Source organism: Haemorhous mexicanus, chromosome 3 (assembly GCF_027477595.1).
Source record: "Haemorhous mexicanus isolate bHaeMex1 chromosome 3, bHaeMex1.pri, whole genome shotgun sequence".
In the NCBI taxonomy this organism is placed as follows: Eukaryota; Metazoa; Chordata; class Aves; order Passeriformes; family Fringillidae; genus Haemorhous; species Haemorhous mexicanus.
The window spans coordinates 4,337,765-4,355,404 of record NC_082343.1 but is presented as its reverse complement, the minus strand read 5'-3'; the positions used below and the strand labels follow the sequence as shown (position 1 = coordinate 4,355,404).

General features: G+C 40.2%; 1 protein-coding gene across 11 annotated transcripts in view; it reads right to left on the bottom strand.

The window, feature by feature from the left end:
- The window catches only part of CCDC88A (coiled-coil domain containing 88A), a 70,815-nt gene that overhangs the window by 31,485 nt on the left and 21,690 nt on the right, over window positions 1-17,640 (bottom strand). For all 11 annotated transcript variants that reach the window (XR_009485625.1, XM_059840546.1, XM_059840554.1 and 8 more), the window contains 11 exons: window positions 17,153-17,222; window positions 13,542-13,600; window positions 12,865-12,948; window positions 12,172-12,312; window positions 10,893-11,062; window positions 7,308-7,389; window positions 6,016-6,174; window positions 3,423-3,569; window positions 2,790-2,934; window positions 2,016-2,200; window positions 561-698 (listed from right to left, as the gene is read on the bottom strand). Coding sequence is in view for 10 of the 11 variants with exons in the window: in XM_059840546.1 (XP_059696529.1) it covers window positions 561-698; window positions 2,016-2,200; window positions 2,790-2,934; window positions 3,423-3,569; window positions 6,016-6,174; window positions 7,308-7,389; window positions 10,893-11,062; window positions 12,172-12,312; window positions 12,865-12,948; window positions 13,542-13,600; window positions 17,153-17,222 (1,380 nt within the window). In the remaining variant the exon portion in view is untranslated. The remainder of the gene's footprint in view (window positions 1-560; window positions 699-2,015; window positions 2,201-2,789; window positions 2,935-3,422; window positions 3,570-6,015; window positions 6,175-7,307; window positions 7,390-10,892; window positions 11,063-12,171; window positions 12,313-12,864; window positions 12,949-13,541; window positions 13,601-17,152; window positions 17,223-17,640) is intronic.

Genomic DNA, 17,640 nt, shown 5'->3' with positions numbered 1-17,640 from the left:
TCCAGAACTCTTTCTCCTGGTGGCTGCTCTGTAGACACCTCAGGAGGTGCCAGGGTCCATCAGGCACAGGTACATCATTTACAAAGATTCAGATGCCAGTGTTTGACAGCCACAAATAAATCCAGGAACCCCTCCCAGTGCAGGGCAGAATGATGGAGCTGGACCTGAGGCTGCTGGAATTCCCATCAATACTCCAACATGACTCCAAGAACTGCCAGCTGCCTGGGACCTGCTCTCCTCCTCTGGGAGGAGTCTGGCCTCCCTCCAAAGTTCCCAATTTTCTCTTCTGGCTGAGCTACAGCCTCCAAGCAGCTCCAGCAGATGCCCACGAAGCTGTGGGAGCGTTACAAACACCACCAAGCTCTAAACCCACCAGGAAAGCCCCAGCCAGAAATGAGTCATGTCTCTCACTGGCTGCAGCTCCCAGCAAAGCCGTTTTCCTGCAGGAACCTCCTTTTGGCAAATCCACTACATTTCCAATCCCTTTATGTCTGTAAAACCCTCCAAAAGGAGAGCAGCAGAGCACAAAGCAGCATTAAAACTTTTGGTTCTGTACTCACTTGTCGCTCGGAGTTCTCTCGAAGTGCTTCAAGTGTCTTTTCAAGCTGGGCTTTTTCTTTCATCAAATCTTTACTCTGATTTTGACTGTTCTGAAGACTTTGTTTCTCTTGGCTAATTTCATTCTCCAGCTCTTCAAGCTGGGAAGAGAAACAAAAGTTTTAAAATGTACTTAAAAATGACAGTCTTAGCTGGGCTGAAGGCACCCTTATAGAAATGAACAAAGAAGCTTAAGGGAAAGAATTAAACAGAATTTTCTAATCTTTAATTGAAACATTAATTTCTTCTGGGAATACATTTACTCCTGCCAGAATGTTCTCCCTGGCTCAGAACACTGTGTCTATAAAGTACTTTAGTGTAAAGAAAAGGGTCAGATTTTCTCAGGCTCTGGATATTTCCTCAAGCATCTTTTTTTCCTCTTAAAATTCCATTTCAGTGAGATTTATACTGCTCCTCCAGGACCCCTGTAACTTAGTAAGGTTGAATATTGTTTGATCTTACTTAACTCTTTCAAGAGATAATTAAGATGATTCCTTGGGAATTAAATATATGGGTTTGTTTTGTCAAGTGTTTCCAAGTTGCAGAGAGCAAAGCTATTTAAAATTTAAAATACCCAAGCATGTTTTCTCTGCCACATTTAAGTGGTAACAAGTCAACCTGATTGATGTTTGTGTGTTTCTTACACCTATTCCTTTCTCTTGGGCACAGCACAGAGGCTGCTCCAAAAAACCACCAGCTTCTTAGGAATCAGAAAACTTATGGAAGCATGGAATGCAGTAGGGATTTCTTTAATTTTCTTTTTTTAATTCTCTCTTAGCCACTCTAAGAATAGTCTTTCACCTGAAATAGCTGCTGAAGTCAAAGCTATTTCAGGAATTTTAGACATTTTCACTCCACTTTTCCTAATTTTTCAACTCTATAAATACCATTGACTAAATGATTCTATTTGATGCACATCATTTGAGGTGCAAAGTGCTGTAGCTCAGCACAGCTAAACCTGACAAACTCCCCTCTTGAGCTGTTTATCAATTCCTTGAGCCACCTTCTCTCTCCCTCAGCTAAAATGAGGACACAGGACCAAGTTTTCAGCTCAGACTCATCACTCACTCTCCACCTCTGCACACACACTTTCTTCTGCTCCATAATTACCAAAATTAATCCTCTTCAGTATTCTAAACCACTTTAATTATTCATCATATCCCCAATATATTATTATTTTTTCCCCTCACTGGTCTAAGACCTTTCTGAATAAACTGGTCACACTCTCACATAATAAAAAAGAGAAAAACCTCTTGGAGATTATTTTCTACCATAAACTTACAAACACTGTAGCTCCATTTAGACCCTTGTAATGCCTTACCCAAAATCAGAGCAATTCATAGAATTACCCTTTAGGAAGAAAATAGCAGAGAACATGAGGCAGCTCTCACACAATCCAAGCACACCCTGACCTTTACCTTCTTGCTAAGTCTTTGGTTTTCTTTTTCCATTTTCAGAATCCTTGAACTGCTGCCTTCCACAGAGCCCACTGCACTTTGCAGCTCTTCCACAGTCTTCAGCAAACTTTGGTTTTCCATTTCCAGCTTCAGTAACCTGCTGGATGTCAGCTCATTCACCTCATGGCCCAGTGATTTCTGTGGCACTGCAGGAGAAAAACACCATTATTCAAATAAAAGGTGACTTATCAGCCAGATTTCTTCAGATTCTGCAGTTTTAGAGGATTTAACAGCCTTTGAAGGTCCTCCCAATGCCCTCCTGGTGACCAGAACTGAGTAGGATTAGAAATATTAAAAATTAAAATATGTTCTACTCTCCCAGTGTTCCTAATCACAGCACAGATTTGTTTCCCACAACTCAGGATGTGTCTCCAAATTCCACAAGTGCTTTGCACACAATCCAGTTTGTACCCAAGCATGTTATACTGAAGAATCACAATTGTTACCACAGCTCTTCTCCTTAACTTTGAGAGCAGCAAAGCAAGGAGACTCATGACCTGTGCTGCAGAGTACAGAAGAGTGAATGGCACAAGAATGTAATTTCCAGGTATTTATGGGGTTTACACAACTATTTAACTGAACAAGAACCACAAGGCCAGACTTCTCATGTAGGCTGTATCTCAATGGATACATGGGAATCAGAGGACAACACACTCTGTACTTCAGAAATAAGGACATTTCATTTCCTAATGCTACCCAGCCTCTGAGATTTCAACTTCAATAATTTCTGTTTACCTTCAGAAAGTTCAGTAGTCCTGTTTATCTGCTCCAGCTCCCAGCCAAGATGCAAAGACTCATCCATACTTTGCTTCTGAGCCATTTCTAGGGTCATATTTTCCTCCATGAGCTCCTCAATCTTCTTTCTGTCCATATCACGCTCCTTGAAAATTATTTCACAGGTTAAAAGAAAAGTCTCAATAAGTGCAAAGTATTTCATTACCTACATTCTATTGATGTCTATATTATATTATCTTTATTATGTTGTCACAGGGAAGGGCAAAATGCTTTTTCTGACCTGCCTAGACACTGAGATGGGGAGGAACTGGGAAAAGTAGGGAGAACTTTGCAGGGGACAGTAAAAAGATGATTACAAAGAACCTCTTCTCCTCACAACCTACAGCAATCACTCCCAACTCTTCCAAAGTTTACTTCTGAATATTAGGAAGCAAAGTGCATGGGGTAAACACAATATTTGAGTGACAATTGATTCACATTAAAAAAAAAAAAAAAATCAAACCTATTGCTCTTGAATCTCTGCATTTACTATCACATTCCTTCTCCTCCCTGCTATTTTGAAGGCTTTTATTAAAAAAGGAAATTAAATTCAGTGTGTATCAGTTGCCTTTGCCACCCTCCCCTGGCACTCACCATCTCCATGTCATGCAATTTAGCTTTCAGCTGTAAATTCTCCTTTTCCAACTCGTGCAGTTTATCTGAACGAGCTCGGGTCCCCTCTAACTGATCTTCCAACATTGTCTTGGTTTCTAGCAACACTTGATTGTCTTCCTTTAACTCCTGCAAAAATGGATCAACAACAACAACAAATCAATCCCAAACCAGAAGCATTCCTGTGTTCATGCAAACTTTGATACACATCACAACCAGTTTCAGAAACCTAAACTAAAACTGGGAGCTGTAACAGACTTTTTATAAAAAGCACATTTACAGCAATTCCACATAAATGCAACCTATGAATTTCTGTGAAAATAAAATTTGACATAAATTAAATACTCCCTAAGCCATTAAGAATAAATAAGGTGTTGATAATTATAATTAAACCATCAGAATCTCTGTGATTTGGCCTGTGATCTGGAAAGATGTACTGCACGTACAGCCCAAAATTAGGTTTATAGGCCACTGGGCCCAAAGTCAGGCCATGATGCTGAAAATGCACCCACAATCTTAAAATACAACCAGTCACTCTCAAAGGGTCTGAGCAGCTTTAATTTTGGTACACAGAGGATTTTTTTAATAGCATCTGATGAAAGTAATGTGTAAAATACTTAATTGGCAATTTTCCTCATGATATAAAGACAAAACTTTTCAAACTTCAGCATAGAGTCAACTGCAAAATCTGAAAAAGGATCACATAAATATCCTTCACATACTCCTCCCCACACAAATAAATTAACTCATAATTATTATGAAGCAAACCCAACTAATTAACATTTATCTGTATTGAAGAATGCTTGAAATATCTGATAAGTTTACAAGCTATGAAGACACATAAACGATTTTTGGGGGGTTCATTAGTTTAAACATTCTATGAAAACGAAACTTCCACTGTTGTTAAACCCTGTACACTAATCTGTTTTCCTTTACTGATTTTTATACCATATGGCACTTGCCCATCAAATTTGTCATTTACAGACAGAATGATGGCCTGATAAATTCCTGCATCTTGATTTGCCTCCTAAATTACTAACTCATGCCAGAACTCTAAGTTCCCCTTGCCTGGTGTTGGTACATCTTTTTTTAGTGCATTTTATGTCATTGTCCTGTACTCATTTATGTGAACAGCCCTCCTTTCCTCAACACTTGACTTAGAAAATTGCCCTCCCTTAGGAGACCGACAGGAGGAGAAAGGAATGATTATATTTATAGCATTTTTGGAATTACTTCCTCTGTGGGGTTCTCAATCCATCCTTCACAGAGGCTTCCACTTGCCTTGCTAGCTTAGAGCTCTGGTGAACACTGCTGACTTCCACACCATTACACACAGAAACAATTCCCAAAAAAATGGAATTTGTCACAAAAACCTGACTGCCATCTCCCAGAGCAAGACGCTGCAACCCTTTCTCCTATCCCAACACTTTAATCTCCAAACATACTTTGGAAAAGCCCCAGCCAAGAGAAGAATTGTAGCAGGCCCAGGACCTGCAATGCCACCATGTTCAGCAGCCCAAGATAGGAAATGCTGAGTAACAATGACTGGACCTTAGAAGCCCCTGTAAGACTGTAGGTCACCTTCCTTTGACCCTTACTATTGGACAATTCCTAAAACCTCTGTACCCTATAAAAACCCCTACTTTTGCCCAGCTCAGCAGAAGAGCTGTCCCTGAGAACCCTCACAGAAGATTCAATAAAGACATCCCTGTGGAACCTCACACAGCATTCTCCTCTCTCTCCTGCATCTGCCTAAGGCACCTAGCAAGCAAAGAGCTGCAATCACAAATGAGCTGATAACACTTGATCTGGTCTCACCTAAGCCTGCTGAGGTGGCCTGTGGCTGGGGGTCTCAGAGTGACTCCAAGATGCATTACAAAGTCTCTTTTCCCAGCCTGGCGGTTAAAGAAGGAGTCAGAACTCTTCAGTTCTTGGTCTCAAGGTTGTTTATTGTTTCTTACCTATAAAATTCTTTCTCTGGCCTGCTGAGGTCCACTCACACTGACTGCCTTGGGGTGGTGTTATCTTTTTATACTAAAAACTACATGTACATTATTTACCATAACTTCCCAATACCTATCACCTATGTCAGACAGTGAGCTTCTCCTCTAAACCAATCTAAAAGTGCCAATATCACAGCAGAAGATGGAGGCCAAGAAGAAGGAGGAAGGCTGGACACGCCCAGATTCCCCCATCTTGCCCTCTGAACCCCCATTCTAAAAACCCCAAAAAATCTATTTTTCTACCTCATGACAAACTGATTATTATTCTACTTAGACTTTCGTAGCTTGCAGATCCTCATATAAAGTTGGTAATTTGCTCCATGGGTCATAATCAAAATCACAGGCGTCTTGGGCTTTGTGCTAGGGTCTCTGAGCCCCCTGGCAGGGATCCTGACAATCCAGGACAGCCAGAGGGATGTCGTGAATTCTGACATGGGGGCTGCTTGGGAGCTCGGACAGGCTGTGCTGAGCAGGACTGAGCCATCCAGACCTGCTGCAGCCCGCCTGGGATACCCCGAAACCCGTCAGAGGCCGCAGTAAAGAATGGATGATTTCCCTCAGGATTTATTCACCTCCACCCTGGCTTTGTAGAACTCAATGTCATGGAGCCTCTCTTTGTAGCGGCTGACTTCGCTCTCCAGCTTGTCCACGCGGATCGCCTTCTCCCGCAGCGCGTCCAGCTCGTCGCGGTACACCCGGGCAGAGCGCGCGTCCGACAGCAGGTTCATGTTCTGGGACACAGGGAAAGAGACAGCAATGCAGCAGGACTGCACACAGCCTGGCCAGGGGAACAGCTCCTTCAGGGGTTACATTAGGGAATGCAGAGGGGTTTTGTTATGCTGACAATTCAAGGGAAAATGGAATATATTGTACAGGATTGCAGATGATTGCATTTCCAAGGAAAGTGCACTGGGCTTTTTCAAGGACTCACTATAAATACAAATATATTGTGTCACCATGATATATTCTAAAAAATCCTTTTGCCAGGATTTTTTCTCCTGAGAAGCTTCAGCTTCTTCCTGTTTTGCTGCTTTGGAATGTGATTTGGAGAACTGGTTATCCCAGCATGTGAATTGTTTTTACTTAACGACCAATCCCAGTCCAGCTGTGTCAGACTCTCTGGTCTGTGATGGGTTTTTATTATTCATTCTTGTCCAACCTTCTGATGTTTCCTTTCTCTTTCTTTAGTACAGTTTCAGTATATCATCTCTTTTAATATAATATAATATCATAAAATAATAAATCCGCCTTCAGAGAATTTGGAGTCAAATTCTCATCTCTCACTTCATCCTGGGGACCCTCAAAACACCACAAAATATATTGTATATTTATGATGCATTTAAGGTTTTCCCCCGCATTATCACCACACAAAGTATAAAGAAAAAGCAGACAAAATTGGATTGATTGCATTTTAAGAAGATCCTTTCAGAGGATGCACTGGAGGCAAATTGCTTGAATGAAGAAATAAAAAAAATTAGAGAAGAAACACTAACCTAAGGGCATTTTTTTTATTATATATTTATGATGTATTTAAGGTTTTCCCCCTCATTATCACCACACAAAGTATTAAGAAAAATCAGACAAAACTGGACCAGTTTCATTTTAAGAAGATCCTTTCAGAGGATGCACTGGTGGCAAATTGTTTGAATGAAGAAACAAAAAAATTTGAGAAGAAACACTAACCTAAGTCAGGGCATTTTTCCCCCATCATAATATACCAAATAAAGGAATAAATTCCACAAGGTCAGGTTCAGAATACAAAACAAAAAATAAACATGAAAACATACTTAACATCAAAAAAGAGTGGTGAATTGTTCTGGTGGTGACAACTTTTCTTGCAATAATGAAATGATTAAACCCACACCTCTTGCTGAAGTCTCTTCAGTTCAGCTTCCATCTGTTCCAGCTCTTGTTTACAGTCAAGCAACTGCTCAGTCTTTTCCTCACTTGAAGGAGAAAACACAAACCAGTTAAACATGGCCACAAAACCTGCTAATGATCACCAGGTTTGAGAAGAAAATGCTGAGATTTGAAAGGCTTCCACCTTTAATCCACAATTTCAGGGACATCAGAGTGTAAAATTCAGGGTTGCCATTAAGATTTAGTTATTCTTTTGGTTTTCATTAGAAAAACAAATAATAGATAAAGATCTAATATTTTAAATGTTGATTATCTAATATTTTAAATGTTGTTAAGACTTTTCATAGTGCTTTAAATTGTTGTTTCCTACTCATGCAAGGCAGAAAACAGGGTGTAAAATAAGGAATTTTTGCAATAAGGGATTTTGTGTAAAAAACCACAGACATCACACATGAATGTGTACCAGGAGATCCCCATCCAAAACTCAACTCAGAATCATTTCTAATTACACATTCCAAAGGTCCAAATTCTTTCCAAGAGAGCCAGACACTGACCCCTGGTCACAATCAAATAAAGCCAATTTTAAAAGCACTTTTGTAGCTCTGTAATTTTTCCTCCTCTTGCAGAGAAGAATTAAGGGGTTTGGGTGTCTTGACTCAATTGAAAAAGATACTGCTTAATAAACTCAGTAATTTCATGAAACACACAATGAATTTTAACGTTATGGAAACAACACAGTGTCTGTTGTAGCCTACTCAGAAACATGTGATAAAACCACTTTGAAATAGAATGCTACAGTTCTTACATGACTCATTCTTAACTTCCAACTCATTTCCCAATCCTTAAAAATGAGTTTGCTAAACCATGAGTAAGTGCAAAGGAAATATTTCATTGTCTCACAGACAAAGAACACCTGATGTTCAAAATTCAACTGCACCTCAGAACAAGCAGTATTTGCTGTAGAAAAACCTGCCAATATTGAATATCCTTAAAAGATGTAATGCATATTCAAATGTGTTACTGTATTATTCCACATTCTGGAATACAAGTAAGAAACTCAAGTAGAAAAGGGGGAAAGAAGAAAATTTGATGGACTGAAATGCATAATGCCACCTCAAAGCAATCATACCAAAAAAATTAGGTATGTTTTAAACAAAACTAGAGCAGTTGTTTTTAAAAATGAGCCAGTTTCACCATGAATGCTCTTTTTGGAGAAGGTCACTGAGCCTACAAGCACAGGAGGCTCAGCTCTGCACAGCTCAGTGCAACATCCCTTCACAGCTTTCCCCCTCCAGAGGTGCTCAGAAACCAGGCACAAACACAAATTTATTCCTGATTTCTGTACCTTTTCCATCAGCATCATATTCCTGTTATTGTTCTACATGGGAAAACACAGAACTCAACACTCAGAAAATGAGGTGTGCAAATTCCATCTTTGGAGTTTCTGCATTCCCTGGTTTGCATCCAACTGAAAAATAATCTTTATAGACCTTTTATAGGAAATTACATCAGCTACACTGCATATTAAACCAGGTATGAAGGTTCACAGCCAAAATCAGATTATAAATAAATTTTATGCTGAGTATTTCCAAGTCTGGAATTAATGTAATTTAAAATTTATCAAATAGATGCAGCATTTAACACTAAATGCTGCAGACAGAAGTTAATTCATCCAAGTCTGGTATTTTAAGATACTGCTACATGTAAAGGGAAATTATTTACCAACTGAATTCAAATAAGAGTGCAAAATGTGGACTGTTCTGAGCCATCAGTGTTGCCCTAATTGCACGCTTCAGCTACAGACTGGAGAGGATTGGACTAAATTATACAGAACATACCAGTGTTCACTGTTTAGGCTATCTATTAACTGTCAATCAAACTAATAACAGCAATTTTTTCACTAATTTTCTTGGTGCAGCTGTTTATAGAATATCCTGGGCGGGCTCATGGCAGGAGACACATAATAATACAGACATCAGGAAAAAAGAGCCCCAGCTTTTGTCCTCTGTTCCTCATGCAGACCATGCTGTAGTGGGGGAAGGGGATCCTCTGAGTAAATCAACAAGATCTTTAATCCAGCCAGCTAGAAATCATCTGATCAACAAACTCTGGGAATTGTGACTTATGCTACCAAAAAAAAAAAAAAAAATCTTTATTTATGCTGTTTCTACACAAATTGAATCTCTTTGGATTGAGCATTTGAATTCAGAACACACACTTCACTCTGCTAAAACAACTGACACATTGCTACAGGGAGAAGCAGATTCTCCACAGGTCTGTTATTGATCTTCTCTTTAAATAACTCCTCATTCTGCTCAGATCTGCTCCTTGACTATGAAGACAAAGTGCCCACAGAAACCTACAGAATCAGGAGCAGTTTTCAGGAGCAAGTAAGTGTTGTGCAGACAAGAAATCTTTTACACAAGAACAAAGAGGTGGGAGACAGGAAAGCATTCTAATGGAATTTTTTTGTCCTATCTGCAATGATTTTAAACCATGAATTAACCACAGGTGAGTATTTCTTGTTGGAAACAAAAGGTCACCTAATCATGCTGCTGAGAAGGAATCCCTCCTGCCTCATCTCCTTTTAATGATCACCTGGTTTGAGAACAAAATGCTGAGATTTGTGAGACTTCCACTTTTAATCCATGATTTCAGGGACATCAGTGAATAAAATTTAGGTCAAAGCATCATTATGAATACAAACAGAGACAAACACAGATGAAACACTGTATCTGTCCCATGGGTCCACAAATCTTCTTGTGTTATAAAAATACCCTTCCTGGGGAGCAATAACTAAAAAAACCATTTGAAAGGACAAAGAATTACAGGCTGGGGACAGTGTAGCTGGACAGTATTCAGGCACAAAGGGACCTGGGGGTGCTGATCAACAGCTGGTTGAACGTGAGCCAGCAGTGTGCCTGGGTGGCCAAGAAGGCCAGTGGCTCCTGGCCTGCATTAGGAATGGTGTGGCCAGCAGGAGCAGGGAGGTCATGCTGCCCCTGTACTCGGTGCTGTGAGACCACACCTTGAGTGCTGTGTCCAGTTCTGGGCCCTCAGTTTGGGAAGGATGTTGAGGTGCTTGAGCACGTCCAGAGAAGGGCAACAAGGCTGGTGAGGGGCTTGGAGCACAAACCCTGTGAGGAACATTTGAGGGAGCTGGGGCTGTTTAGCCTGGAGAAGAGGAGGCTCAGAGGTGACCTTATTGCTCCCTACAACTCCCCGAAGGGAGGTTGTAGACAGGTGGGGGTCGGTCTCTTCCACTGGGCAGCAGCTGACAGAACCAGAGGACACAGTCTCAAGCTACGTCAGGGAAGGGATAGGTTGGATATCAGGAAGAAATTTTTCACCAAAAGAATAACAAAGTACTGGAATGTTCTTCCCAAGGAGGTGGTAGAATCACCATCTCTGGATGTGTTTAGAAAAGACTGGACATGGCACTCGGTGCTAGTCTAGTTGAGGTGTTAGGGCATAGGTTGGACTCGATGACCTTAGAGGTCTCTTCCAGCCTCATGATTCTGTGATTCTGTGAATGGGTCTGAAGAGGACTACATGTGTGGAAAGGATTTGAGTGTGAACTGGTACTCACAGCTCCTGCCTGAGCCTCCTGATCTTGGCCTTGGCGTCGGCGAGCTCCACGCTCAGGTGCTGCCGGCTCTCGGTGCGCTTCATGCCGGGGGAGCCGCACGGGGACTGCGCGGCCGAGGCGTGCGGCAGGAACCGGAGACAGTCCCGCTCCTCCGACAGCTCGATGATGGTCTGAGGGGGCAGAGCACAGGCAAAAGTCCAGAGAGGCCCTCACAGAGCCACCTCTGGGTGTCATTCATAGCAAACACTGCAATGGCACAACAACCATGGAAAGGTTTTGGCCATTGAGGAAGTCAAAAGCTCTGCCTGCGCCTCTATGCCTAAAGCAAAGAGCCACAGCTTTTGAACAGGACCTTCTGCTGTTTTAAACTTTGTTTTTCACTCCAGACATTTAAGCCCACAAAATGACCAGTGCTCAGAACAGACAAGGTAATGAAAGCTGTGAATTCCTTACAACCACCACCTCCTAAAAATAAACATCTATCTCTAAACAAAGTTGTGTTTTTCAGCAAGCAGCAGCATCCTTGACAACTGCATAAAGCACCAGATCTACAGGAGTATTCCTATTTCCCCCCCACAAATAAAGGTGTTAGCCAAATATGAACATCTCTCATCGTTTAAAGTGTTTTTCCTTTGCTTTGCACGAAGGCATCACCCCCATTCTCTACCCTCTGTTTTAGTCCAACCAAGGTTGTGATCTGGAAGAACTGTCAAAAGAGTATCTGGAATAATTGCAACACTGACACATCCACTCTACTGAGGGGCAAATCTGGGACCACCAACATGATTCACAACTCTAACTTTTTAGTAAATACAGTTCTGTTCCTTGATTCTAACACGGTACAACAACTGTGCCTCAAGATAAGCCTGCAAAACCTCCTCTGCTGGTATGGATTCTGCTTTATTCCCTCAAACCTGGACAACAGGACATGGGAATAGAACAGCTTTCAGTGACTGGCTTGCAAATTGATGGGTTATTGATTCCTGGTAAATGCAGCTGATACAGCTTTGGATTCTCTGTTTTCAGCTACTGATGAATGCTGAAGTTGTTTCCCACTCTGGCTACGTGGAAAAGATCACCTCTCATAATTTCTACTTTATCTTTCCTACATTATTTAACAAAAATGCACAGAGGAACTCCCTGAAACAACGTTCTGGCAGTCAGGAATCCTTGCTTTAACATGTCAGCAGAAAATTAAACTGTTAAGTTATAAAAACCCTGAGCTGTATTATCTCAAAAAAAGAAGATTTCTTGTATTTCTCTTAAGCCACATCCATACCTCTGAGTGCTCATCTCTTTCATCTATAAGCCTTTTTAAATGCAATGCCATATTTTTCAGGAGAGGCTCAACATACTCTTGTGTCAGCACAATGACATCCATCCACTGCAGGTCAAACACATTTTCCTGATTATGAGTTACCTACATGGGGTGAAATGGAAGAGAAACATCCTCTTGAAATTTTAAGAGTAGAAAGGAAGCACAAAAAAAAAATAAAGCTGTAACTCTACAGGTTAAATTTTCTAGATAAGGTATGAGAAAACCTTTAAAATATATTTAATTGTACGTAAAGGAAGAGTTTTTTGTCTATCTGGAAGCAGCACCTTGTCCTTCTGGTGACAATAACATTATAAATTACCTACCACGTACATTTGATTGGAATTATATTTTATAAAGAAACTGAATATAAAGATTTCACTAAACTAAATTTGCTGTATGTAACTAAGAAATCCATGAAGCAACAAACTTGCTTTCTGGTACTGCTCTAAAAATAAAACCCAAAAATGCTCAATCATTAAATCTTTTTGTGAATCAAGTGAAAAAATAAAGCCTTTTTTGCTCACTACAACCACTCAATATGCAAATCACATATGTGATTTACTTGCCATTGAACACGTGCAGCTCCCCCTCCTGCAATACAATATTCCATCTCAAAAAATCCCCAAAATTAAAAGCAAAAATCCCCCAAAATACCTCCTGAATATGGGCTGCAACAGCTGCTCTGGTATCAAAATCCAGACTTTGGATTCTTTCAATAAATTCTTCTTTTTTCTGACACTAAAAATAGAGACATCTATTTTATACACATTTATATGCATAATTGCAAGTATTTTCATTCCTCTTTTGCATTTCTTAAGAGCTAAAACTTATAAAGCTGACATTGCAATGGCCACATGACTAAATTATTATCCAATAATTCTGGTGACCAGTAAATCCATGGTTCATGCCACTTTACAGTAATTATAACTTTCAACACTAATTAAATGATACAAGGAAAATCAAATTGAAATGGTACAAGGAAGAGGTTTCTTAAAATTGGTACTTATTCAAATTCTGTGAGAGTTCATTAAAAACATGAAACAGGGCAGTGAGCTCATTTTCAGTACTTTACCATTTCCTCCCTTTCTTTACAGTATCAGCTTAATTAACACTACTGAAATTAATAACCCATTATGGTGGTATTGGAGGTATTTGTGCAGTAACAGGTGTAGGGTTGTAGCCATTTAATTAAAAATCAGAATATTCCAATTTTTCAAGGAGTGCAGTTGTACCACCAAAGGAAGAAGGTTTATACTACCCCAAGTATTAAAATAGTAAAAAAACAGATCAGTAATTCAAAAGTTTCATGGAGACAAACATAATTAACTCACCTGAACTGCACAACCAAGCAAAAGCAGGAGGAGCTTTTTTACTTCTTCAGTACCTGGCTCTGAGAAGAAAACAACAAAGAATGGTAACTGTAAAACTGTAATTAGAGCTTATTCCCCTATACCTCAGAAAACAGGAGGTTTTCTAGTTATTTCCATATCACTTTTGTTAAGCTAGTTTAGAAAAGAACCAGAGGAGCTTTCAGCTCAGTCCTTTTTGCCATTTAACTGCCGACTTCCAGAGTTACCCAACACCTTAACAGCCACAATTTCAAATGGAAAAAAAAAATTCAGCCCTTCAAAAAGCAAAACCTCAGAGTGACATTTTTAGAAGTGCTTTGGAGACCTACAATCAAGTTTTTAATGGTCATCTAAGGTCTCTCAAGATAGTTATAAAAATGCTTAAATTATCTGCTGCTCCCAAGTTGGAAGAGTTTAGGTGACAAGTTCATTTCTATTCCTTACAAAGCTGTATTAGATATTCATCTGCACATCCAAAAAATCAAAATGTATTTCCAAATCTGGCCTTAAGCATCTTAATCTCCTAAAGAAGCTTAAGTTAAAGAACTCTGTTTACAGATTAACAAAAATGTTTCTTACTTTCTTCGCTGACAATGCCCTCATCTTGCTACTAAATATAGAAATATATTCTATATCTAGAACATAAATGCCACGAAGCAAATGCTTCAAGGATGACAAAACAGTTTAGGCATTGACTCAAGCTGCTGCTTTTGGAGGGAGCAACATAATCTGTATAATCCCAATGATCATGGAATATTGCAATTTTTCAAGAGGTTTCTCAGGTAGATAAATCCATTACAAAAGACATAGACTCAAATGGGAGATTTTCAGTCATTTATTCAGACTTCTTGTATCCCAAAGGCTCAAGCTGTGAAGTCTTTTATGGAGAAATAGAAAAACCATCATGGAATGTGTTTCACCAGAAGCTGCTTCAGCTGAAGGAGGGGAATTCCACCTGGCTTTCTGTCTTATCAATAAAGGTTAACAGGAATACTGCACCAGGAGAATCCAACACTTATAGCCTGCATTCACTTACCCCAGTAAATCAATCACATTGTCTTAATTTTTAAACAATCCCTAAGCTCCTCTTCATTCTTCATCTCCTGACTGCCTTTCAAACACCTGCCTGAATATTGATTCCTTGTCTCTCCCCCACGTTCCCTGAAGGAACAGGGCAAAATACTGAACCATCTCAGCTTCCCTCATCTTCTGTTCTTCTTCCTTTTACTCCATCAGAAACACAGAAATAGATGATTTTGTTTTACACCCTTCAACCTGCTGCTGAACTTTCGTCCCTCCCTCCTTGTTCCACTGTTTGAGCTTCCCTGTGCTCACCCTTATCCCTGACTTTCACACCCTCTGCAGGCTTCCATCTTCCCCTGCCCTGCTCCCTCAGGAACATGAACTTTCATCTTTCCCCTTCCCCTTTGCCTCACCATTATCCCTCTGTAATTTAATTTAACATTTACAGTCCCAGGCTGTAGCTCTCCTCCAGTTTTCTCCTCCAACTGCCTTCCTGCCAATCAGCTCAGGAAATATTTCTTGATAAAATCCCTGCTGACCTGTTTTACCAAACCTCACCTCCAGCCTTCTCCCTGCATCTTCCTCCATAAGCCAACTGCCTCTGGTAGCTGCTCCTGCCATCTGAAATTTGGCATCTTCTGGGATTTCTCTACTAATCATTCCCTAAGTGCAAAAACTGGGAAACATTCCTGTGAAAAATCACACCTCCAGCCTAAGTTTTAGTGGACCAAATCCAAGTCTTTATCAGGGAATTGACTCTGGGGCTTGCCTTGATGCAACCAGATTTACACAGCAAGTGCCTCCAAGGATCTCTGAGGTTTCATTTCCCTTCACCTGCCCAAAAAAAGCTTAAAAATCCATGTAGGGATGAGATCCTCTTCCAAGCTGACACAGCAAGAGCAGCCCTAACTTTCAAAGGGGAAAGGTTCTGGACAGAACCCAGAAGAACAGGTCTATATTCTAGTTCAGACCAAACTCTGTGATTGAACTCCAGCAGAGAGCTGAAACACCTTCAAGAATGCTGTCCAAGCAAAACAGTTTTTTTAAATGTGAGTGCTACACTACAGAAAAGCCCAAATTTTCTCACAAATCCAAAAAAAATCCCCACAGAAGAGCAAAGCACACACCAGCAGAGCTGCCAAACCACAGATCCCAAAACACAGAAACAACTCCTTAAAAATGACCAAACCATAAAATTGAATGTATACAACTGAATGCAGTATTCTCTCTGTGGGGTTTGATAGTGCATGTTCAATGAAATGTCATCTTATACTACACAATATTGTCAAAACATTTCCTCTCAGTATCTTGAACAGAATAAAAAATGTCACTACAAAACAATACTATGAGCTGGGGTTTTTAAAATCTGTTTTTCCAATAAATCTGGTTTCTAGGCAAATCCATGGAGTCTTTTGAAAACCTTCAGAGAGTCTGGAATCAAAATTAGAAAAGCACGATGCATTCTGTTCTTTTGGAAAGGAAGAGACCACATTCACACTTCTTGGTGCATATGACAGCAGCTGCACATATAAAAACTGAAAAAGCTGTGACCTCGGAAGCAAAAGCAGCAATACTCAAAAGCAGAAAGTAAAACCCAAAAGAATTAAAGCAAGATACCTACAGGGATGGGATATGTGCAGATGGGATATGGAAAATACCAATGTTATGAGCCCTGGGACTGGGAAGTGAGGAAACACAGATGGTTCTTCTGGCTCATGAGGAACCCCCAGACACAGAAGCGTGGCAGAGAAGACATCCCAAAGAAATAAAAGCAGCCAGGGGAAGCTACACAGCCTGTTAGAGCAGTTCCTGACCTCTCTGCTGAGGTGTCAGAACGTCAGGAGGACAACACCTGGGGCACATTAGACCTAGGGAAATAAATTCTGCCCAATCCATAGTGGCTCCATGCAGGCCAGGTGTGTCTGCTCCGTGCTGCTGGAATTGAGAGCATGGTGCAGAGATCCCCAAGTGGCTGTGGATAGTCAGCTGGCTCCACACAGGCTAATTTTCTTGGTCTGAAAATTGCAACTCTCAGAGCTGGAAGCAGAGAAGGTGGGAGCATGGAGAAGACAGTGTCAGTTCAGAGGAGAAAACAAGAAGGTAATTGCAATATTTTTCAGGTATGGATGCAAGAGAAGCAGGAGAGTTTGGGGGAAGGAGAAACAAGGATCAGGAGCTGGATCAAGTGAGATGCACTGGACTGCCAATTCCCTCAGCAGTGACATAGGTAAAGACAGTTGAAGGTGCAGTAGCTGGGAGAACGTGAAACTTTAACTGTGCCATCAGTGGTTCACTGGTTGCTGGGAAATGCACTCAGGCTCAGTATAAATCCTAGTGAAAGCCAGGGCTGAGGCTGTGACAGAACACATTTTTTAGAGCGTGGACCCTTTGTGTGGACAAAGAAAATCATTATAAAATCATCACTCATCATTGTTAAACCACTTATTTGATAAAGTATTTAAGCATTCTTCTGTTGAAAGGCTCAACCCTACAGGAATTTTATTTCCAGTGAAAGAATATAAATTATCACACCAGTATACAATTTTGTCTTAGTTCAAAAATAAACTTACCAGAAAAAGGATTTTTGCCAATTATTAGCACATTTGGCAAAGACATCATGATCAACTGCTGCAAAGTCTCCTATAAAAGTTAATTAAAACATTATTTACATCATATGTACTGAATGAAAGCAAACATCAAATGCCAACAGCCATTAAAGAGAAATCAGTATTAATTAAACAGCTTTAATATTTTTCAGGACTTCACGCATACAATTCGTACAATACTTAATTATTTGCATTCTAATTAAAAAAAAACAACTAACAAATACGAGTTACTTCTACAGAAGCTTTGATTTACTGGTTTGCACAATCATCTCACAAAGCAAAATCCTCTCGCGGCAATGAGCTGGCTTAGGGATCTTAAGCCAACGAGATCCCAAGCCTCAGAATGCAGCAAAACCCTTTAAATTTATTATGTTCATGTTTCCCTGACTAACTTATTGATACATATTTGTTTTATTGGCTCTAAGGTCAATTTCTGCTGCAAAAAATCCATT